The sequence below is a fragment of the Amphiura filiformis genome, chromosome 6 (assembly GCF_039555335.1).
Source record: "Amphiura filiformis chromosome 6, Afil_fr2py, whole genome shotgun sequence".
NCBI lineage: Eukaryota > Metazoa > Echinodermata > Ophiuroidea > Amphilepidida > Amphiuridae > Amphiura > Amphiura filiformis.
The window spans coordinates 16,272,600-16,297,609 of record NC_092633.1 but is presented as its reverse complement, the minus strand read 5'-3'; the positions used below and the strand labels follow the sequence as shown (position 1 = coordinate 16,297,609).

Below are 25,010 nucleotides of genomic sequence, written 5' to 3'. Positions count from 1 at the left end.
ACGAGGATGCATCACCAGCGTACGGACAGACCACACTTCTATGTGTGTGTGTATATGCACTGGGGGATTACATGTATGTTAACATGTGCGATTTGAAACTGCCACTGCGTCATCCAACATGGCGTTGTTCTCAACTTGAGATGAGAGATACTATGGTGTCTTTTGTTTTAAATAGTGTAAAATGCTAAACAGGCAGTGAATTATGTGGGTATTCTTATCCAAGTGTTAACAAGGTGTTTACAGAATGAACCCTGCTAAGAAGCAACTGTTCAGGAGCAAAGTCACTTTAATATGTGACACAATCTAATCCAATCGGGCTAATGGAGGCAATTTTAAAGATCATCATCAAAATGTCCAGTAACCTATGTGCTGAAATTCTGGCATCTCTTGCATACTTGGTATAATGTCAATTTGATAATTCACACTGTCTATAGTCCATTTGGCTTCCTCCAGATGTCAGTACATTGCCAGAGTTCTTTCACATGTGTACAGATGCACCGCCTTTGATCGCATGCATGTGTAAACATGCCAGTTCTTTAAGTCTAAAGCATGATTTAATACTATGCGTACTGGAGTGCGCACTCTCTTGAGGAAGCCAAATGGACTATAGTTCTGTCTGTATCTCAATTTCTTAATTGTATCCTTTAGCCTGATTGGATCGCATCAGATATGTGCTGTTGTAACATGAAGGTGGTGCTGTCTGATGTAGCTGACTACTTTGATTTTTGAAGTGATATACAACTTCCTTGACGCATTTTGGTTGTGAAAATATATATTGTTATACACCTTGCAATGATATTAAAACTTTGTAAAACACAATCATACAATTTCAGCAATATGAGCCCTAATTCAAGAAATACAGTTCTGCAGAATAGAAGAATTTTGCCAATTCTTAAAATTAGAGTTCCACAAAAATGAGTTGCTGTACAATGTATAATGCACCTATGAAATTTCACATTGGCACTGTTATTGTTCAGAAAATCAAAATGAGTCGGCAGTTGGTGTACACTACCTTAATGCTATGATGTAAATCCATACACCTTAACAATGTAAGCTTGGTGGCGGGAGGTTACGGGCAAGCTTTAGGGGCAGTTAGGCTGTTTGCTGGTTACAAATCAAAGCACTAATATTCCATTTTCTCACTACCATTTAACATATAACATTGGATCAGAGGTAGCACTTACATGTAACATAATAAATGGTGATGATTTATTGAGGAAAAAAAAAAAAAAGGTTTGTCTTTTTGCCCCAAATGCCAAAAACATGGAAATATAAATGAAATCCACTAAAATGTGAAAGTTGATTGTGCAAAGACAAGCCTTTTTGTTATTGACCTAATATAACATTAATAACATTAACATTATAACTACATAAGGGTAACTACTTGTGGTGTAATCAAGAAAAATGCACAACTGTCTGATCAACAAATATTATGAATTTATTTTCTTTATACACTTGCATTGAAGACAAAATAACATTTGTGGTTCCTGTGAATACATTTCTTCAGTTGCCAAAAGAAATGAAACATGCAAGTTGAAGAATGTGAACTGTAAAAATGTGACCAAAAAGTAAAATTTCAAAAGCAGATTTATTGATAGAGGACTCATTTTGCTTGATCACACTACTTGGTAAATCATTACCTGCAAGGTGTCATCCATTCATTAAATCATTTCACACAATTAGCACAACATCACTCTCTAGAAAAAGAACATACCCAGGAATAATGAATTCAAACAAAAGTATACTTTAGTGGAGTTAGCTAAACATCAAAATGTCTCCTTTAATGTGGTTGCGAGCAGTGCTAATGTTGACCACAAGTCATTCAGGCTATCTGACCCGGTATCTGACCTTTAGTGGCCATCCTTAGGCACATGGGTTGTGAGCAGTACTAATGTTGACCACAAGTCCTTCAGGCTATCTGATCCGGTATCTGACCTTTAGTGGCCATCCTTAGGCACAGGGGTTGTGAGCAGTGCTAATGTTGACCACAAGTCCTTCAGGCTATCTGACCTTTAGTGACCATCATTAGGCACAGGGGTTGTGAGCAGTGCTAATGTTGACCACAAGTTCTTCAGGCTATCCATCCTTAGGCACATGGGTTGTGAGCAGTGCTAATGTTGACCACAAGTCCTTCAAGCAATCTGATGTACAGTGACCATCCTTTGGTACATGGGTTGTGAGCAGTGCTAATGTTGACCACAAGTCCTTCAGGCGATCTGATGTACAGTGACCATCGAATCGTTAGCACAGGGGTTGTGAGCAGTGCTAATGTTGACCACAAGTCCTTCAAGCGATCTGATGTATTAGTGACCATCCTTAGGCACATTGGTTGTGAGCAGTACTAATGTTGACCACAAGTCCTTCAGGCTATCTGACCCGGTATCTGACCTTTAGTGGCCATCCTTAGGCACAGGGGTTGTGAGCAGTGCTAATGTTGACCACAAGTCCTTCAAGCGATCTGATGTACAGTGACCATCCTTTGGTACATGGGTTGTGAGCAGTGCTAATGTTGACCACAAGTCCTTCAGGCGATCTGATGTACAGTGACCATCGAATCGTTAGCACAGGGGTTGTGAGCAGTGCTAATGTTGACCACAAGTCCTTCAAGCGATCTGATGTACAGTGACCATCGTTAGCACAGGGGTTGTGAGCAGTGCTAATGTTGACCACAAGACCTTCAGGATATCTGATGTACAGTGACCATCCTTAGGCACAAGATTCCTCTTCCATGCTCTGGATACTTACCAAAATTGTTAACTGAAATAATGTGGAGTCTGAATGACGATCCAATCAATCAAAACTGGTATTACAGTAGCTTGTTTGTCCATTGACTGCTCTGTTCCTTCTGGTATACTACTGAATGAATCTACACCACTATGACTCCATAGTTTATGAGAAATCTCATGTCACAGATAACTCAATGAGTGGAGACTTGAACTATGATCAACTCAACCTGAGTATTGTCATCTTACTCGCTGAACTAGAGTTCAAGCTGCATCCTCCCTAGACTCCACTTTGGTGACTTGATTACAAGCCTGATTTCTGCAATATCCTTTTCATTTCGGCAGAATATACAGTACAAGGGATATTCCTGTGACATCACATGTCTGCCATCTTGTAGGTACAGGTCTTTTGTGGGTGCCTTCAGCATTCTATCCTCGATGAACAAATGCAAAACACTGCCAATATGTACACGATAAAAGTTGCACTATGCTCTGTGTGTAGAGCAAAAGAATTAACCTCTAAATTAATCTGTTGATGTCATCTCCACTTTAGTTGCAAATAACCCAAGATTACAAACTGCTTTGAAGGTGTATCAAGAGTTATAAGCACACATTCATTCTCTGTCAACATCACATAATATTATATCTCAAATGGCTGCCTTGTGTGATTTTTATTATCATTATTGTATTTCATATTATTTTATATTTCAGTATGCTTCTATTTTTTTTATGAAAGGACATGAGATTGTAATATTGTGATAATATCTCAAAATTAGATCTGAATTTAATTTTACAGTGCATTAGATCACAATTTGATGACAATAAAAAAAAATCATCCAAGGCAGCCTTTTGAGATAGGACTCATAATTTGCACAAACATGTATGGCACCACATCAACTAGATGGACATTTGGTAACACAAACAGTACAAGTGGGTATTCCATGACCTGCATCATCTGCTCACTAACCGACCTATTAATATGTATTAAGGTTGCAAGTATTTGTAATTTATTAACATTATAATCTATTTTGTAATAAATCTGTACATTTTAGAGTGTAATGTATCAAAAAATGTTGACTTCATGATGAAGCAATTTGCCTTGTTATTGTATTATGATGTATCCTAAGTACAATGTCATAAGTTAATGTATTTGTATATATTTCTCTCTTATGACTTAACAGCGAACGTTTGCAGCCGTAGCCGTGTCTCGCACGACTCAGCGGCGCGAGCACATTAAGAAAACGTTGCTTCGAGAACAGGAGAAGAAATGCCAAGCACGGGAGAGGTTCCACATGACCAATATTCCGATAATTACGCAGGCAGCGTACGAACCGTCCCACCATCCAACATCGGATGATGAAGGTATATGTCGTAGTTTACTCAATTCATACTAACATCTGTTAGGTTTGCTGTTTTGTTGAGTCCAAACCAAAGAGGTTTGCTTTCTTAAAAGATTTCATGGATTTTTATTTCAAGAAATATGTTTGATCTTTTGTTCAATGTGAATATTTGAGGTAAAGGCTTTCATTTTAGTCCTACATGGTGTGTGTGTCTTTGTGTGCATTATGGTGAAAATAGCCTGTCAACATTGAGCTTGCTTGGACTTTGCTAAATTTGCTTATAATGCGCCTTATCTATTAAATAATGACTGAAAGTTCAAATTAAATTAGCCTTATTAGGTTTAGCTCAGAACAACTCAATAAATACCCTTGCTTATTTTAACCATACATATAATTAATTATTTATTTTTTTATTTTTTTATTGCAATTCAGGTTTGCATTTGTAGGATAGTTAGAGATATGTGCTCTCAGCAATTAGTGTATATCCAACTTTGTTTCTAGAATTATTAACAAAATACAAGTAAAAAATTGACTAAACTGTCCCATATTTGATAGCATATATTTGAATAAACCAGGCCTCCTAGTTGTTCTACAGTTAGTGTTAGTCTCTATATTAATATGGAATAGCATTAGTCAGTTGAGTTGTTAGTTGACACCCCTAGTTACAATGCTTTATTGTCACTTTCTATTTGCTTGTTTCAGAAAAGCCTGTTCAAAGTCATGGTGTATCGATCGAGTCACACAATTTTAAATTCACCACACAATTTTGGCACAGTTTTATTTTTAAATGTTTATGGCATTTTCTTATTAAAATGTGTGATCCACATACAGGCACTCAATACACATATCGATGTGGCTATGTGTTTATGTATATGCTTTATTTTTATTATTGTTTATTGCCTTATTTCAGTGTTTGGGTGATCTTATGCAAAATTTTAAGTCAAATGGCTTTTGATGGTGTTATTTATATCAATATTTTATTTTTGTGTTTGCATCTATTTGAGGGCGTTGTTCAGCTTTCTGTCGGGAGTGATTATTTTTTGTTTCAAATGTTTCAGGGGAAAAATAGAAAGCAAATTGACAAATTGAAACCAAAAATTGAAATTTAAAGATTTAAAAATAGTTATTAAACCTGCACAAAGGATGTGAAATCAAGTTATCATAAATGGTGTCTATTTCCTCAAGTTATAAGAATTATGCTCAAACAATTCTTGTCCAAAGTAAAAGTGCAATATTAGGATGGGTATAAAATTAATGTTTTGGTTCTCTTCCCCACCCGCATTTAGTTTTCTGCAGGTGGTCCATACTTTTCAATTTTCAAGTTTAACTTTTTTTTTGAAAGCCCCAGCAATTCATTTGATGATGATCATCATCATCAGCCGTATTCAGCCCACTGCAGGGCAAAAGCCTCCCCAATTTGGCACCAAAGATTCCTGTCATATGCTTTTGCCATCCACCTGATCCTTATGAAACTTGATATCTCATCCCTCCATCTGACTTTATGATAATGATAAAAAAGTAAATTAAGCAATATGACTTCCTTTAAAGATGTTTTTGTAGTATTCTACCCCTTGGAATCTTCAAATAAAAAGTACCTCAATGTTTCCCAAGAGTGCATCATAAAAGGATTATAACTACGATATAGCAATACCAATTTTGCGTTAGATATTGCATTGCAAGAAAAAACTATCAATTTATGACAATCCTCTGGACGAGAACCAAAAAAAAGTTGTATTTGACAAATAAATGACTTCAGAAATTGTGAAGAGCATGTTTATCATTCATACAGGATACAGGATTGATTTGAAACCAAAGATATAATATGAAAATAAAAAAAGTGATAATTTAAGAATGCTTATCTCAAAATAAAAGTTCTGTTGAAATTTAAGTAGAATATATAACTTGTTGTTGGGAAATTTGTTTTGTTTTTAAAGGGCAATGATTGTGTTTTATGTGTTTTACATATATGTCAGTACACATCAGTATCATCTGGTAATCCAAATGTTCTATATATGAATTTGTGTTGCCACCACCACCACCACACCACCACTATGTTCACTGTGTTTTGTGACAAAAGTGTTTCTAGATTTTATATTTTGACATTATATCACACAATCACTGATTGTTCACGATGTTATCAAAAATCAGAGCAAAGAGTACTGCATAGCAGGGTCTCATTTTACATGCGCATGCACGGTTTGTTTTTACGCTGGAAAAATGTGCCAGTTGTGGGTTTTCGGAATAATGTATGGAGGGTAATAAAGAATGAAAGAAATTTAGATATGGTTTAATGTAGAAGCCAGTGTCGTCCTACTATGCAGTACAAAAACACAAAAGAGCACACTGTACGTCTAGACTGTTGTTTTTCTTTTGTGGTAGCCAGTTAATTTGTTGTGCAAATGGATGTACTGACGTACGTACGTACATTGTATAATGTCGTCATTGTGTTGTTTTAATTGTGTTGTGTATACAAGGAAGTACCAAAAGGTTTTCTTAACCTAGCATGGCACCTCCAGCAGAATTACTAACAATGCACAACTAAATGCTAACAAACCTTCAAAAGAAACAGACATATATATCAGGCTTGTTGTTTAATTATTTGGACAATGGGACAGTGAGAAAACAAAATGGAAAAAAAAAAGTTGAAATCGGAAGTGCATGCTGTGTGATTTTGTTGCGATTTATTGCTCTAGTAACCACACTAACATAATGCTGTACTGTTCACACCACCAACTTATGTCACGGCACCATGGCTCGACTATTCCGTCCGTGGGTTACCCATCTGACAATAATTACGGGCTGAAACCAGATGACACGCCACTTCCTATGGCGGTGTCCATGACGGCGCGCCGTGTGTCGATAGCCCCACCCACCAACCAACCGGCCGGAATGAGCCGTGGACGAAACTTGTCCATTCGGCGCGCCTCTCTCTGGTCCGGCGGCACTGCAACGGCCACAAGCTCAGGTAGTTGATTTGTTTGTTGTTTTTTCATTTCTCTTCTGCTTTTATTGTTTCATTTATCTTACTTTTAAACACTTTTCTGCTCAAGTTAACTTGTTTTATTTGAAGCAATTGGCTGTTGTTATTAATGCAAGCACAAGCTGTAGTTATGAGTGTAGAACGACACCGAGAAAAAAAAGTACGCCTTTCTGTGTTTCACAGTGCATCCTGTAATGACAGCGCCCTTCCCTCATTCCCTATGTGTTTAGTGTCTGCATTGGAACTTGAATGTAGAATGAATCTTTCGTCTTGAAACCTCACATATGATTTTGAGTTTAATTTCCATGCTCAAGAATGGATCATGTGATTGGTTGATTCTTGCAGCGAGCTGATTGGCTTGTTCAGGTAAGGTGTGTCACACACAAACATACGATAAAGCATATATATGATTTATGCATATGGTCGAATCCAACCAAAAGTGTCCACGGGCCAAAAATAAAAATCCGAAATAAAAATGTCTCCACAATTTTTTCCTTTTGCCCATTGATTGATGACATATTAGCCTTATAGGAACCAAAAGTGCCATTACTAATCTTGAAAAATAAATCCAGGACGTGTGATAGTAAATGTGACATCAAAACCCAATGTTACCTACTGAATACCACTAGGATGCTTTCACTATCGCAATACTAATCAACCTAAAACAAATGGAATATTCCCATTAACGCTTTTTTTCGTGTAATGTAGACCACAGGGTGTTAGGAAAATGCTAGCTCAACCAGAAAATATTTGTTTTATTTTTATAACGCGATCAATATGATCTTAGTCAATTTATGCTAGTTTATTTTTGAAAATGAAGTTTAGGTCAGTTTCTGTATTTTATTTATCAAATGAGTATGAATCAATTTACACATTGTATAAGAACGAGTACGATATATGTTTTCAAGAATATTAGGAATTATACGCATACACCTAACGCTTTATACAATGAAAAGGTGAAGAAACCCGGTATTCGTAGGTAACATGAGCGATTTAACAATATCTATATTGAGTTTAGAGGTTTAAATGTTGCTATTATGGTAATGAATTAATAAAATGGTAGTTTTAGATCTCTTTCAGATGGTACGTCCAAATGAATAAATGCTATTACCTTAGATCAAAAATTTTTGGATGCTTTTAGCAAGATTATGACCACTTCATTTTGATATACAAGTAGTTAATCAGCAATTTTACATAATAAATAATTCTTGAATGAATCCGTATATGGGTAATAATAGTGTCCTGGGGTACCGCTTAAAGTTTTTGACAATTAATTTCCATTGGTAGGGACACTTCATTAGAAATGTCATGTATTATGCTGTATGCGTAAGTCACATTTCAGTATTTGTAGGTAAGAATTAGACTTTTGGTGGATATCGCAATCAAAACTTCATTTTATAAAGCACTTTGAATGTATTATTGTCATCATGTGCGTTTATTGATACTTTAGACCCTATCACGTATTAATAATGTCGGTTCACAGCGGTTGAAAGAGGATTGAAGTAAGAAACAAAGGCACTAAAGTGACTTTAATTTGCTTATTGCACACAAATCGCTTAAAACCGTTATTGCAGACTTGTGAAGTCCATCTTGGAGTCAGTTACGTCTTGTGGCCTTTCGTTTGAGGGCAACTACAATTAGCTTTATACCAGGGTCCATCACTGTGTTGTCTAGATCATGAGACAATGAGAACAGTCGTTTTTTCCATGGTATTCGTAGGTAACCTTAGCGAAAACGTCAAAAGTTACCTTCGAATAAATCAATTTGGACACAAATTACTCAGAAACCAGAAGGTCCGTAAACATTTAAAATGAAGCACACATGACAGTTGACAAATCCAAGTATTTATCCCCTCTAATCTTCTTTGAATCTGATTTTTCTTTTAAATGAGCAGACCGTCGTCTATTTCAGTACATATTTTTCAACAATTAAGCCGTATTCACTTTTGCATGGTGGGCATGTATGTGAATTCGCAACTTTCATTGACATATGATTTGATAGCAAACATACAGGCCTTCGTTATGTACCAATATGGGCATTGGCATGAATGGCGGTGTTTCACAATACTGTCATGATGTCAAATTGTATTCATAGGTAACATACGGTTACAGAAATTTACCTACGAATAATTGCAGTTATTGTGCACATCTCAGAAAAAAATAAACGCAGGCTATTGAAACTTGGTAGAAACAAAGAGTGTATTACCCTGCACCTATTGCTTAACTATTGTTTACTATTCTCTCACTTTGTGGAAATGACACAGCTTTTAACATGTATTCGGAGGTAATGCATATTTTTACCAAACCTACCTTTGTGCCATTTAGAATTTCTGGCAGCTAAACACAATAATAAAGATGTCCGAATGCAATGCATTTCAGTATTGGACATATCAAAGCTTGTATCAATTATGCATTTATTAGTGATTTCCATTTTTTAAAGATATATCTAGTGCTATGAAAAATTGTATTTGTAGGTAATGTAAAAAAATAACACTCAAAAAATTATCACAAAAAATTCATAATTATGTACAAATATGTGAAAAATTGAACAGGCAATCTTTGAATGCACACCTTTCAGGAAATCAATTTAGATTCAATGCAATGACTTCTTTTCATAACTGATTTAGATGTTTTTAAAAATACTTTAAGAAATATTTTGAAAAAATGGGTAAAAATAGCATGTTTTGGGGTCTCTGTGTCTAAGTTTTTCACAGAAGGGGTCTTATTATATATGGCGCTGAAGCGCGTATGATCAAGGCTAATAAACACAATACAAAAAACGATTGCCAATTGATTAATACTTTTAAGTTATGGCCCTGAACATGCCGTGTACACTTTTGGTTGGATTCGACCATATATGTAATAATTTATTGAAGGAGGTCATTATAATTGCCATCTTTGTATCTATATCCCCACTTTTTGTACCACTGGGAACATAAACTATGTCAAATATAACAGCTGAAATATGTTTTGTGCAATTGATATAAGCAAAAGTGTGTCTTGTGTATGGTTCACCTTGATAGTCAGTATACGCCGTAGTAGCAATAGATGAATACAATTTTGACTATATCGCCCGCACTACAATGTTCATACAGTACCGATGCATTAAACCATAGATGTCAAAGAAATGCTAATAACCTGTACGATTGGTATCTTTGAAAAGAGCTGTATTGTGTTCAATCTATTATATAATTGAAGACATGTGATGAGTGCAACCTGCTGTAGAGCAGCACGGTATATTCAAAAATTGTGTTCACCTATTGCTATGGTAGTTAATCTGATTATGACGTCACTTATACGTCGTATACTGCACATCTTTGCATATAATTAAAATAAAAGAAGTGATCAGCATGAAATTACACACAGGTGGCAAGTGGGGGTCATAGTCATTTTTTCTTACAAGGTGGAGTCAGCATGTGATGAAATCAGACAATCCTTAAATAAATGATTAAAAACAGTAATTTGACTCTAAAATTGTTGATTTCACAAAAGACTGCAACCAGTCACAAGTGCCTGGAGCTATTGTAAATCTGTGAACCTATAAGTTTGTCTTAGATTTGTGGCATGTAATAGGTTTGGGCACTTATGATGTGTGTTGCATCTTTTATATCTAAAAAAAGCGCAGTGATTTATAGTGCACTACACACAGGCACAACGCCTAGACGTTGATCCACAAGCCTCAGCACACTTAATCATTGTAATTATAGGCAAAACTTATAATAAATGACATACTATTTCATTGTTTAGATGACACCTGACATGTGAAAGGTTTGCTGTCTATTATTGCACAATTGTGACACAATTTTTTATTGGTATAATGCATTGGGGCAGTGACGTCAGTAATTTGATGCAGTTATATTGTGTGTGTACAGATGCACCGCCGTTGAGCGTATATATAAACATGCCAGTTCTTTGAGTCAACACGCACGATTTAAAACTCGCCCACTGGTGCACGCAATGATCTCACTGCTTCAAGGAAGCCAAATAGACGATAGTGGTTGGTTAAACTAGGAAATCGGGAGTTAAAATTTCACACAGCAGTAACCAGGCTCACAAAGTAAGCAGTATTAATGCAAACACTATTTTAGCGTGGTGTCCAAAACAAGAATTGAAATAAATAAATTTGAAAAGAATCCACTGTGAAACCAGTCTATGCCATGTGCCAATTAGGATTCCGTTCTTATCCATATTAACCCCAATTTACACAAAGAAAAATTCTTTACCTATTTCTGAGTAAAATTTGGCAAAAAAAGAAGTCAAAAACTAATTTTTTCGGTATATGATCAAACTTTTTTTATTCACCTGGAATTATTGGGGGGGGGGGGGACTGAAGGGATGAACCCCACTAGCCCACCATACCCTTGTTTCTAGAGCCTATGTAGAGAGATATTGGAAACAAATATTTTCAGTGATTATTATGAGATTGCTAAAAGCAGCAATTAATTGTCTTATCAAGTTGTACTGATAATTTCAAGCTGTTCCTTTTCTACTTGCATGCTTCCACAGGGGTTTCTAATGGCCTCTAATATTGAGCCCCTTTCCCCCATTCCCATAAAGATATGCTTTGGAGAATGTTTTGGTTAAATTTAAATGAAGCAAATAGGTGCTTAATTCCAGTTGTCCATGTACTAATGTGATATTCATGCTTGTGCTATAAAAAAGAGGTTAAAAAACTTACAGAAAACAAAAAGTTACTGTGAAACAAAAAGTTTTACTATTTTTTCCTAGTAGTCAAAAGTTCACTGTTACACAGTAATAATGTTTTACCAAATTCGTTGATGCAACCTTTATATCGGTAACAAGGTAACCTCCTAATTATAATTCTATTACCCCCATGACCCATTATTCAAAATCGCACACTGTGATTTGTTTAAACGCGTCACGTGAAAGACCATTAATTAGCAATAAAGTGGTCAGGGCAACAAACTTTATGTTCTTTTTGCATCACATCGAACAGCAAAGCGCGATGCAGTATATTAGCGTCGTTACGCATTCTACGCAAAGCATTATGCTTGGAATTACGCGTTCTGCAATACTCCCTATCACTTACGCATTGGCTACGCGTAGGCGCTCCACCTTGAGGTAAACAAAAATATTTGGGCAAAAAATGTGATATTCTCTCTTTAAATCGTTTTATTTTTTTAAATAATGGGTTCAGCTGCGCCTCGCCCATTATTTACGTTTTACTGCCTCAGACACATTATTTGTGTGTAAAGGATAATGCTGCACCCTTTATTTCTTAATTATAGTCTTTTTGCAAAGTTTATAAAATTAAATTCCTTACCAAAGTTGTTTTACAGTAGAGTTGTAACTTGACATGCTGCACATTGGAATGACCCTCTGAGTTAGCTGATGATAGTTGTATATGTATATTGGTTGGAGTAAGTAAGATTTTTTCAACAACTGAAGTATATTTATGTGTGACACACTCTTGCATGAACAGTTATATTTGGAGGATTATGAAACAATCGGAAAGGTGTACTTTTGATTTTGGTGTAGAAATTAAAGTTTTCTTATTTTTCTAAATTTGAAACTAATTATTAAATGTAAGGTTGAATGTGATGTCTACTTGGTACGGAACATCACATTCTATTTAACTAGAATAAAAGTAGAGGTATTTTATGTTCATTTGACAGTTGTCTGTCACATTTGTTTTGCACTTGGCTTAATCTGTTTGTGTTCACAAACATTCAATGTGCTAGTATAAAAGCCTCGGTTCTATTATAATATTTGTATGAATGAAATTGTGTAGAGGACTTGAAACCCTAAACACTGTGCTGAAATCTTGCACTTTTTAGCAGGCAAAGTTCCCTAGTATGGGATGGCATATGCATATGAATGAACTGTGTAATGCTTCTGTTAGATTGAATGAAAGTTTAACGTTGAAGCGAACCCTTTAAAGTCGTCAGAAGTAGTAGCGCTTGGTTGCTTCTATTGCTCGCTGAGAGAAAGGTTAGTGTATGTTTGATGTTTGAAACCAGCAAGAAAGTGCACCAAATGCACCAATAAGAACGTAACTCCACAAATGTGTATTGTGACCAACCAAAAGCACCCCCATTGTAACCATGGCAACCCTGATAACCATAGTAACCCCGCCATCTTGGAATGTCTCCACCGTACACAAATGAGAAGCATCAATCCCACAGTGGGCCTGCCTATTGTGTAGAATTGTGGACTTGTGGCAGTAGTAAGTGAAACATTTACAGTGTATTCAAATGTATATATGTAATATAATGTAATGATAAGAAAATGATAAGAAAGACCAAGTTGATAACATGATTTTTCTTCCAGGTTAAGGTAAAGTTAAAGCAATTGATTAAAAACTACATTAAATCTATGAATGAACAAGTATTTTCACAAATTTGCATAAAATCTAGTGTGATACAGAATTGATATAAAAACAATGGCACAAATGTTTTTCTTGATATTTTTGGTTATATTCTTTTAAAAAAAAAAGTAAGTGAAGAATGGGGAATAGTTATTGCAATTGTTGTCCTTCTGTCATTTCTTTGGCGTAAAGTAAGGGAACTGGCTCCTGGGGTGAGTTCACAAAATTCATCACAACTGTACATGTATACTAAGTCATGATTTCAATTGAACGAATATCTGAAGCACTGTGCTATGTGTATATACTAAGTAGTTCTTATGAAGGATTGCAAATGATTTAGTATAGATGTACAGGCAGGATATTCCAGTTGAAATCCATACACCCCAATGAAAGATGTGATCTTAATCTTCCACACAGGGAGTGTGAATTTCAAATTGGGCTATTACCTGAATTGGTGATTTTATTTGGAATCTACACCCCACTGTATGGCTGTATGGGAGATTAGGTCATGCCTTTCATAAGGGGTGTATGGATTTCAAATGAATTAGTCCATTTTCCAAAACAGGTGTATGTGAGTCAAGGCAGAACCTTTTGAATGGATTGCCCCTAAATAGCCCAATTCAACTCGGTACAGTAGGTAAAAATTTGAGTAAAAAGTGCAGTTGTTGCTTTTAGATTCGGGATATGAATGAGATGAAACAGATATTTATCCTAGCCTTTGTAAATGCATCTTGGCGCTTGAAAGCTGAAATAATCTTTTAGTACAATGTGGTTGCCTGTTAATTTTTAACAATTGACACTTGATGAAAGTTCTAGTAAGCGAAGTGCAGGTCTGTTCCTATGGAAGAGGCAACAGTCTGTTCAGAGAGAAATTTGTCTCTGTCAGAGGGAAAATAAACTCTGAAGAGAGTTGATTTATTGTAATTATTCATCTTTTTCATCCTAACTTTAATCTGTTTCTATGTGTGCCTGGGAAGAAGTAGGATATATAAAAACTCTACAATACCAGTAACAAGCATTAATAAAAGGGACCTGCAAAATTACCTGAAATGCAGAATGCAAAATCTTTTCAGATTTAAATTGATAGGCCAAAAGCAGTCAAGTATCGTATGTTTGCATGGATTCAATATTCTGTATCAGGCTTTATTATAACTACTTCCATTTGTTAACAGTACTGCCAAGGTGGGTGCTAAATGATGAGTAAACTCTTTATTTCTCAGGTGATGAAGAGGGTGGTATAACAGAGCGTCATCATAGCCCACCGACTTTTGGCACCTTTTTCCCTTCGGTAGTGTGTCAGACAGTCATGCACCTTGTAGGGCTTCTAGATGATGCAGAGGTCAACCAAGAAGGGGTTTCAGGTATGTGAACTTTGACATTGTACTGTGACCTTTGAACTTAGACCTTTGCAATCAATGAATATGAACAGCATGGGTTGTACCAGGGACATGCTAACATTATTGAACTTATATGTATTACAAACTTATTAACTTAGGTATAATCAAATGGCAGTGACTCTTAAAGAATATTAAGTAAAACACTTGTACGTCCTAAGAAATGTTACATTTTTCCTGTGTTATCAAATTGTAGTAACATAATCATCAATTTTATTCTTCAGTTGGTGAAGTTGCTGAGAAGGTTCTTTGGCAGTGTATAGTGGAAGAGCCTGCCCTCATCTGTCGACATATTCTGGAAAAGATCACTTCCAAAGACAAGCAGGTAATGGGTTCATTTTATTTATACATACGCATATGTGACCGTCTATCACGAAATGTTTGTAAAGTCGGCCCCTGGTCAATTTTGTTTTCTTCCGTATTTAGAAAATAAGCTCATAAGTTATTAAGATAATAATATATCATAAGCTCTACAGTGATGTATCATTTGACTTCAAACGATATCCAGAAGCAGAGTTATAGTCTGTTAAACTTTGCTCCTTCGGCAAAAGGGTACGTTATTTTGGTGCTACGTTATTTCTCTTTTTCCACATTGCTGGTATTAAATATATCTCACAGCACTTAAAAAAATGCAAAGCAACAAAGTAAAACTGCAAAAATTAGAAAAACATGGACAAGGTATCTAGTTAAGTTTAATATGTGCTGGTAAGAAAATGTATCCATATTGCAGAGCACTTTTTCATCGTTTTGAAGGGAAAACATGTACATAACAAGTGTGTTGATTTCTAAAAACTGTATATATATAAAGTCAAGTCCTATACTTTGTCTACTTTCTTTAACACAAACAAATATTGACCATACAGGTCAACTATATCATTCTTAACGTTGGTCTACTTTTCGGCGTAGTGGTAAAAGCCTAATAATTTCCGCCGATTACGAGCTGATCAAAGTATAGATAAGTGAATGCTACATTAAATTACTATAAATGTAAATTGGATGCTAACTTTTCACATAGAAATAACTTGATGTTTGTAACATTTCAAAGGCTAACAGTAGTGGTGCCATACCTCAAATGCAATTCTTACACAAATGGCATGACATGAAACTATATAACAAGTTGAATTTACAATACATTTATATCATTTTATGTTAATTACAGGAGTGTCTGATCTTACTGCTCAGGAAGCTGATAACTCACATGGGAGAGCTGCCAGCACAGGCTGCACATACACTATTCAACTATTTGGTAAGTTATCTTGGCGTATCGGCAGCTAATAATAATATAGTTGTTCTGTGGTAAGAAAAGCCTGGTTTAATTACAAAGTTAGTTTCGATTGAAGAGGAAACGGAATCCAAACATGGATGATTTAAAGACCCATTCAGTGATCCCAATAATAATGTCATTGTAAAATTGAGAATTACTGTGACACCCCCAGGGGGCCCACTTGTATTTTAAGGTGGACACCATGCTCATGTACAAAAACAAGTAAAAAGGGTTGTTTTTCAGCATTGGGTAAGTACAGCGCTGTACCTGTTTAGGGTGTCAAAAATTCCAAAACTCTGGGAAAAAGGGTATACTTTTCCAAGCAAAATACTTGCTTAGGGTACCAAAGTTTAATGGCAAAATAAAAAAGGGTGAAATAGACTATGTTTGGCTTCTATCAGAACACATCATAGGGTAAAATATTAAGAAACATCAAACAAGTAATATTAAACAAGAACCTGAACATGAATTTTTACTTTCTTAGTGTTAAAAAAAATGGCAAAATACTTGTTTAGGGTATGTTTTGCACGCGCTGAGTAATACTCGTTTAGGGTACGTTCAAGAGTCCATACATGAGCATGGTGTCCATCACATAATGTAAGTGCCCCCCACCCCCGGTGACACCTATCATCTTTTTAATATACTTGCTTTTCTCTGATTCTGTAGTTTGCTTTATATATACTATTCCAATTTATATGTTTTTTTCAGCTTGGCTTTGTTGTTTACCATTGTCGTGCACCAAACGAAGGAGCTAATGAAGCCATTGCAAATACTCTGATGGTTATCTGGCGTATCATACCATTTGTGTCGGGTGTAGCCTTCAAAGATCTCAAGCAAACTCTCAAGAAGGAACAATGTGATGTAAGTATTGGGATGCAGGGCAGGGCACTATTTAGAGAGTATTGGGAATTTTTTTAAAAACATTTTGCTTTTGGAACCGAGGGTATTCAAAGGTAATACATGAAAAATGACTGATGCAAAATCATTAATCTCTTTTAAACTTGAAACCCAAGGACTTACTGTTGCACATTTGACTCAAACATAATTTTCCATCAACAAATATTTGTTAGAAGATTAGAAATAAATTGACATTCGTTAGAAATAAATTGACATGGATTAAATAAGGAATTCTTGCTGAACAAATATTCTGTGTTGAATATTTGGAGTATTAAAGGGGGGTAACCCTATTGGTTTTGGATATGGATTGTCTTTAAAATTACATAATAATATCAAATATCGCCTCCTTTATGCTGCTTTGTGAAAAAACGAGAGCATTTTCAGCGTAAATGTGAATAAATAGCCAAATTTGCAATCCAATACCTTGGCATACGTGAATTGCATTCTGGGCAGGCAATGACGAATGCTGACATGCTGTACAATGCCCGGCCCGTATTGAACGGAAAATGTTTTTTTTGTCGTAAAAAAAAAAAAAAAAAGGAAACAAAATATATTTCCCCTTGCAATATGTACATTTCAAATGAATATAAAAAAGTTTGGGTAAAATGGAGAGGAAAAAAACCTTCCGATACCGGGTTTTGAACCGGGTACCTCTCGGGTAAAAACAAACGCGCTAATCAATTGAGCTATTTATCACACCACGATAACTGTTGCCGTTTTCATAACTATATACGGCGCACCGCCTCCTCAGCAGTTAGTGTGGTTCGCTTTTTCACAGAATGTGTATGACGCTTGAAACCAAAGTAGCTGTTGCGGTGACTGATATTTCGCTTCATAATTCCCTCCCAGAAATCCACAGCATTTACCATTGTTTACAAACTGGTAACCTGTAAAAACGCTGTGATTCATGATTTCTCCGGAAATACATCGACTTGGAGCGCCAAATTGCAGGATAGTAATGAGAAAAATAGTATCTATTATGTGATACCAAAACCTCATCAACAATGAAAAAAATCGGGGATGATGCTGTCGATCGGGTTACGGACCTTTAACTGCTTCATACATGTATAAAATGCATTCTTTATGCAGGTCAACCAGCATATTATTGATTTTATGCCATCAAACATTTGTTAGAAGTTACACATGACTGCAAATTGAATAGGAATAAATTAAATAACGACGACATGTTGCATCAAATATTTCATGTCAAATAAAAAGTATACAAGGGGCCTTATTCAATTTCAATTCACATATGATTCTATCCAATAGTGCGTAAAGTGCATTTTTGATAAATGCTTTGAGTTGATTGACAAACCATTTTGGGATCATTGAGGTTATTCTGTAACACAATTGCACTGTTTGTACTTACATCTTCTGTTATGTTCATTTTTTACATTCTTTCAGCCCACCATATTGATTAGTGCCAATGTACCTTGTGCCAAGGTAAGTAATGCCAAAGTTGTGCTTGTTTTTTGTTTGAATTTTAAATATGTTTGGCTCTAATTTATTTTATGTTTTTTCTTTTTGTTACATTTTTAGGTAGATCACATAATTTATCCCTTGTTTATCTTTGTAAATACCATGTGAAGTTACAGGAAACAAAGTTGAATAATAAAATGGTGCATAATATCAATGTTTGTGAAGGTCATTTCAAGGTTAAATAACCAACATTTGCATATTTTCATGAAATATGGTGACTATGAACATTAATGAAAGTTGATGGATTTTCATTAAATTTGGTAAAAATGGTCTGCAATGAAAGTCAAATTTTTTCAAAGTCATTTGATTTTCTTGGATTTCCTTGAAACCCAGTGGAAATGTCAATCTTTGTGTACAACCTAACAGCCAGAGCAACTTTGCTCTTATGAACTGCTGTATTTTAACTATTAATATTTTGTTTGATTCTTTATTTTTGCAGAAACTGATTGTTCATGGACCTGATGAATCAGATATCCCCACTCAGTTGCCTATTAGTGAGGTTAGTGGCACATTGTCCTATATTATACTTCTCATGTGGTCTTAATCCAGGCCTCCACATTATCTCATCCAGATGCTTGATATGTAATTTCATTTGTGCTCCAAATTACATATAGCAATTGGTAAATCCTGTGCTTTGAAAACATATATATAACACAATCTGGACATAATTATGTAAAAACTTAAATTCAAGAGCAAGAGGGAATTATACATGTATGTACGTCATCCACCAGTGGAGCTCCTGCGCCCCTCCATAGAACATCCGGTAGTGGATGTTCTGCGCTTCGGGGCGCAGAGAATCCACTGTCGGAGTTGCTGCGCTCGGAAGTAAAATAATAGATTTTCGTATTCCCCTCTCAGAAGTGAGAGGGACATACACAAGCGCACGATACTTACCTCCCACGACCTGATCTATGCACAAAACGAAGTTTGGGACCACAAGAAACCCTCTGTACCACAGAAAAAGGTTTTGCACCCCGGAGAACGGGATGACAACGCCCAGGTGTTGGTATCGCCCAACACTAACGAGATATCGCCCTCACCAACACACGTTTCTTGCGACCCTCTCACGTGAGAACGTATGACTTTCTTGAGGGGTGGAACGCATAAAAGCTGGAAGGGCTCAGGTCGTGGGAGGTAAGTATCGTGCGCTTGTGTATGTCCCTCTCACTTCTGAGAGGGGAATACACTGCGCACCCTCTACTTACCTCCCACGACCTGATCTATGCACAGAATACCACTGAGAGCTAGGAGGTGGAAGAAAGTCGTGAGAGGTAAGGAGGGCACGCTGTGCCAACTCCGCTCAACCACAACAAAAAACCACCCAACCCATGGCCCGCCCAACGTCCTCAACCCGATCCCTGGCGGCCTGCAAGCAGTGCTGAAGTACCTACAGCTGAACGACTTGCGAGGACGTCCTCAAGGTAGGTCGACTGGAAGGTGGTGGGGCTCTTCCAGCCTGCTGCGCGAGCACCTCCCTTAAGGACGCCCCAGAATGGAAGGCCCAAGAGACCGCTTGGGAACGAGTGTTGTGACACCTGACTGTGACAGTGTCTGGGGACCCGTCATCCGTTCATGATGTTTTTGATGGGCGCAACGGATGACGGAGGCAACCCAGTGGCAAATGGTGCTTTTAGTGGCGGCCTAAATGGCCTGGCCGGTGTGATAAAAAGCTGCCTGCTGCCCCTCCCCCCTGATCTGCTGGGTACGCTTTAGGTACGATCTAAGGGCCCTAACGGGCATGACGGTTTCTCCGCCTTCCCCGCGACCAGGACCAGATCAGGGAGGAACACCGGGGTAGAGAAGGACATGATCTGGTTCTTAACCAAAAATCCGGTCCTAGGATAGAGACAACCCCGTAGGTGAAGCGTAGATGGGGCTCGTCGATCGACAGAGCATGAATATCAGAGCAACGACGGCCGCAGGCCACTGCCACTAAGAACACTGTCTTTAGTGTCAGGTCCTGCAGCGAGAGATTCTCGAAGGGCTCAAAAATCTCAGCTAGATATCACCCACGGGAGGTCCCACTCCGGAACCAGGAGTGGATTGGGCCTCTCCGCGATAATGCCCTTAATGAGGGCGGAGAGGGCTGGACCCGAGGAGATGGTCATGCCTCCCCAAAGCCGTGATGGACCGTGGCTATGACCGTCCTGTACGCTTGGGCGGTCCGAGACATACAACCGCCGTGGAAAACTTCTGTAAGGAAGTCCGCGTCTTAGTCTACAGGGGCAGAATGGGGGTCGATTTCTCGACCGGCCCACCTCCTGTAGAACCGCAAAGTCGCTGAATCTAAGACTCTCGAGTCGCCTGTCGCCTTGCCTTTGCGGGAGCGTGGCAGCTGACTCAGAAAATCCCGCCGCCTGATACGCCAGACAGTGAGATGGAGGTTGTTGATCACTTCCATCTGACCTGCTGGCGTGGCGGAACGGACAGAAGATACCTACGGCGAGGGAGGCTGACCACCACTGCTTGGGCCAGAGAGGAGCGATTAGAAGGAGGAAACAGCCTGCAGTGCGGGCTACCTTCTCCAGCACCCGAGGAATCAGAGCAATGGGAGGAAAGGCGTAACCGAATCGCCTCCCAGCTCTCCCGCATGGCGTCTCTGCCTATCGCCTGGGGGTCTTGACCCCAGGAGAAGTAGGTCGGAACCTGATGGTTCCGATGAGACGCAAACAGGTCGACATGCGGGCGATCTGGAAGATGGAACGGCAGACTGCTGGATGAAGATGCCAATCTTCTGACACTCCCCTCTGGGCTAAGCGCTTGGAGGACTGAAGTCCCCCTCGGGACAGTGAATCGGCCAGGGTGTTGTCTACCCCGGCCAGATGCTCCGCACGGAGGGAAATATCCCTCCGTTGACACCACAGGAGGAGGGACACCGTCTCCATGCAAAGGCTGAGACTTCTGGTGCCTTCCACCCTGTTGATGTAGGACACAACTGTCATGCTGTCGCATCTGACCAGGATGAACAGGCCGTGAATCCGCCGGCCCAGCTGGCGGAGGGCGAGGAAAATGGCCCACAGCTCTAGGAGATTGATGTGTCTCCGAGCTTGAGTCCTCGACCACCGCCCGGAGAGCCTGATGCCCTGAAAGTGGGCTCCTCACCCTGACTTGGATGCATCCGTGGTAAAGACGTGGGAAGGACGGGGTTTCGGGAATGGAACGCCTAACTGAACACTTGGCTGACCTATCCACCAGGAAAGGCAGGGGAGGAGATGCCGAGGGACCGAAGTCCGGAGGCTCAAAGGATGATGCCACAAAAAAAACAAACAGAGAAAATACACCTGTATCTTCCTCGTGCGTAGCCGGCAGCCTGGAACCAGATCTATAAGGCTGGCCATCAGCCCTAGAAGGCGAAGCCACGACCGAGCCTGGACCGATGCTGCCTGCCTGATCTGCAGAGTGCAGAGCCGAACGTCGGCGATCCTCGAGCCAATAGGAGAAACCCGGCCCCTGGCGAAGTCCATAGTCGCCCCCAGGAACTGAGGCGACTTGGATGGGGAGAAGACTACTGGTGGTTTATGATAACCCCCAGTGACTCGACCAGCCTGCACACCCCCGAACATCATGGCGCAGACACTGCGGAGATGGGGCTACCAACAACCAGTCGTCTAGGTAGACGAAGATCGTGATCCCCTTCCTCCGGAGAAACTCTGCCACCGACTTGACCAGTCGAGTGAATGTCCGGGGCCGTGGAGAGGTCAAAGGGAGGACCCGGAACTGAAAGGCGGTACCGTCGAACACGAAGCGAAGCCATTTCTGGTCTGACTCGCAGATAGGTACGTGGAGGTATGCATCTTTCAGATCTAGGATGACTCCCCACCAGCCTAGCTGAAGGACGGATAACACCGCCCGCAGCATCTCCATCCGGAAACGCGGGGCCTTGATGTAGGCATTCAGGGGCTTCAAGTTGAGGATTGGGCATCACTCTCCGGATTTCTTTGAGGCATAAGGAAGAACGTGGAGTAGTGGCCTGAAAGGAAGGCCCTGGGAAGAGGTCTGATGGCTCTTTTTGTTGGGATAGCTTCGATCTCCTCCACCAAGGCCTCCCTCTGTAAGGGATCCAGCGGAGACGGGGTGACTCGAACCCCCCGGAACCGAGGGGCGGAAGGTGAACTCGATCTGGTAGCCTAGGGACACTGTATCTAGGACCCATCGGTCTGAGGTCACCCCGCCAAGCCCTGGCAATGCCAGGAGACGACCGCCCACTGGGAGTGGGCGGTCGGGTCCCGGAAGGGAGTCAGAACCGGTGTCCTCGACCACGTCCGCCATAGGCGGATGGGTCGTCACGACCGCACCGTCACTCTTGCCTCGCCTCCCTTGCTTGCCGAAGCGTAAGGGATCCGGCGGTTGACCGGTGGACCATGGCTGCTGTCGGGGGTCGCTCGACCGTCCTGGACGGACGGGAGGCCTTCCGACGGTCGAGCCGTGGAACCATTGAGGTCGACCGCACACGGGAGGACACCTGAGCAGCGCCACGCCTGGGCACTCAACCCGACCGCAACAGGTGCCGCCGAGGAGTGGCCGCTTCGGGCGCGAGCCAGCCCATTGCTCAGGGGGTGCGGGGCTGCACACCCACCTCACGGCACTCGACCCGACGCCGTGGCGCTCAGGGAGCCGCCGTGAGGGTATGAGCAACCAGCTGCTGCTGTTGAGGCACCTGGATATAGGTCGGGTTGGCTGTCAGAATTTTGGGCCGAAACTGCTTGGGCGCTAATGTGGCCGATGCCTTTGGTTAGCTGGTCTCCTTAGCCGCCTTCCGCTTGGTACGCTCATCCTCGGCCAGCCTGGGCAAGGCGCCGCCGAATAGATCGGTACCAAACGGAACAGACCTCAGCTCTCTTTTATCAGAAAAGTTGAGCGCATGGGCAACCAAGGCTCGGCGCGCCAAGACAGAACGGGTCGAGATACGAGCGAAGTGCTCTGCCGAGAGATGATTGAGGTCTGCCAACACATGGACTGCCCTCAGTGTCGCCTCAGGAGACAAAGACATTTCCAGCAAGCTCCGTGCTAGATGAGCGCTGGCGAGCTGTTGGACATTGGAAATGCGGAGCCCGTCCCTGGCGAGAGACGCCAGTGACCGTAGCTCCTCATCCCGAGCCCTATCCCAGGGAGGCACCGTGTGGGGTGCCTTTGGTCCAGCCTGCCTGGGGGCTCCCTCAACTCCTGGGGGGGGGGAGCTCTCCGGGCGACACTTGGTCCCCTTATCCCGCTCCATCTGGTGATAGGCCTCCTCCGGACAGAGGGGGGTTTCTAAGAACGCCACACCCTCTGTAACGTAGGGGAACGCTCGTGCCAGCCACGGGAGGCGGTCTACCTCACCCTTATCCTGTACGGACGTGGTGAGTGATTTGATGTCACGTGATAAGGGGATGAAGGGCATTGACTGGGGGTTTATGGCTTAGTTGGCTTTGCCGCATACCCTAAGTCGGAAGTCAGTTGCGGGGGCGTCTCAAACCCCAATCGCATCTTAGCGTCCGATAGGACGTCTGCGAGAAAAGGAGCCGAGACGTAGGCGTAAGGAGCCTCTATCGCAACTGGTCCTCCTCGGAGCCCTGAGTCGGTGCTGGGAATGAGTAAGGGTCCCCCAGCCTCGACACTGATCATAACTCCACGGGTACCGTCCAGGTGGAGCCGGATCGGGCTGAGGAACCCCTCCCCACCGAGTTGGCTCCTGAGTGGGGCCACGCTCAGGACCGAGCCGGCCCGACCGCGCGGCGGTCGAATGTGAGGAGAAAGCTTGAGTTTCTGCAGCGAGCTAACGCCGAGCCAGCTAAGCTCGGGGAAGATGTAGGATCTGAGCCTGCGAGCCTGATGGAAGGAAGGACCGGGTCATACTCGCCGGCGGAGGAAACGACGAGGGGCCTGAGATCAAACGCGAGAGAGAGCAGAACTCTCTGTCTGTCCTGGGGGGAGTTGAAAAATCCCGAAAAGACTCTACCTCTGTCTGAGAACCATCCCGAAAGCTCATCATAGCTAGCATCTATGCTAATCGCATCGGACTGCGGATCCGGGCCCGTTGAGGGCAAACCTGGACCCACTGGTCGGGTTACCGCCGAGGGCACCTGGCCGGGATCTTTGCCTAACAAACCAATAAGTTGGTTCATGCGGTATAACGCCGACGGGTCCGGAAGCGATGAGATGAGTGTTGACAGGGCCTCAGCCTGAGATGCCGAGCACTGACTGCTCTGGGATCTCGAATGCTCAACCATCGGGGGAGCAGCTAGGACAGAGGAGAGATCCCGATACCCGCTCTGGCCAGGAGCGAAGCGTAAGGAATCTGAGCGGCTGACCGGTGGACCGTAGCTGCCACCGGAGTCGCTCTACCGTCCCTGGACGGACGGGAGGCCTTCCGACGGTCGAGCCATGGAACCATTGAGGTCGACCGCTGCACGGGAGGACGCTGAGCAGCGCCCACGCCTGGGGCACTCAACCCGACCGCAACAGGTGCAGTCGAGAGTGGCGCTCGGGCGCGAGCCAGGCCATTACTCAGGGGTGCCGGGCTGCACACCCACAGACGGCACTCGACCCGGACGCCAGAAGCGCTCAGGGAGGACGCCTGAGTAGCGCCCACGCCTGGGCACTCAACCCGACCGCAACAGGTGCAGT

General features: G+C 41.0%; 1 protein-coding gene across 1 annotated transcript in view; it reads left to right on the top strand.

Moving 5' to 3' along the window:
- The window catches only part of LOC140154375 (protein unc-80 homolog), a 157,233-nt gene that overhangs the window by 67,568 nt on the left and 64,655 nt on the right, over positions 1-25,010 (top strand). Inside the window, 8 exon segments of the mRNA XM_072176942.1 lie at positions 3,905-4,085; positions 6,873-7,028; positions 14,591-14,731; positions 14,989-15,089; positions 15,924-16,010; positions 16,737-16,889; positions 18,330-18,368; positions 18,844-18,903. Of these exon segments, the coding sequence (XP_072033043.1) occupies positions 3,905-4,085; positions 6,873-7,028; positions 14,591-14,731; positions 14,989-15,089; positions 15,924-16,010; positions 16,737-16,889; positions 18,330-18,368; positions 18,844-18,903 (918 nt within the window).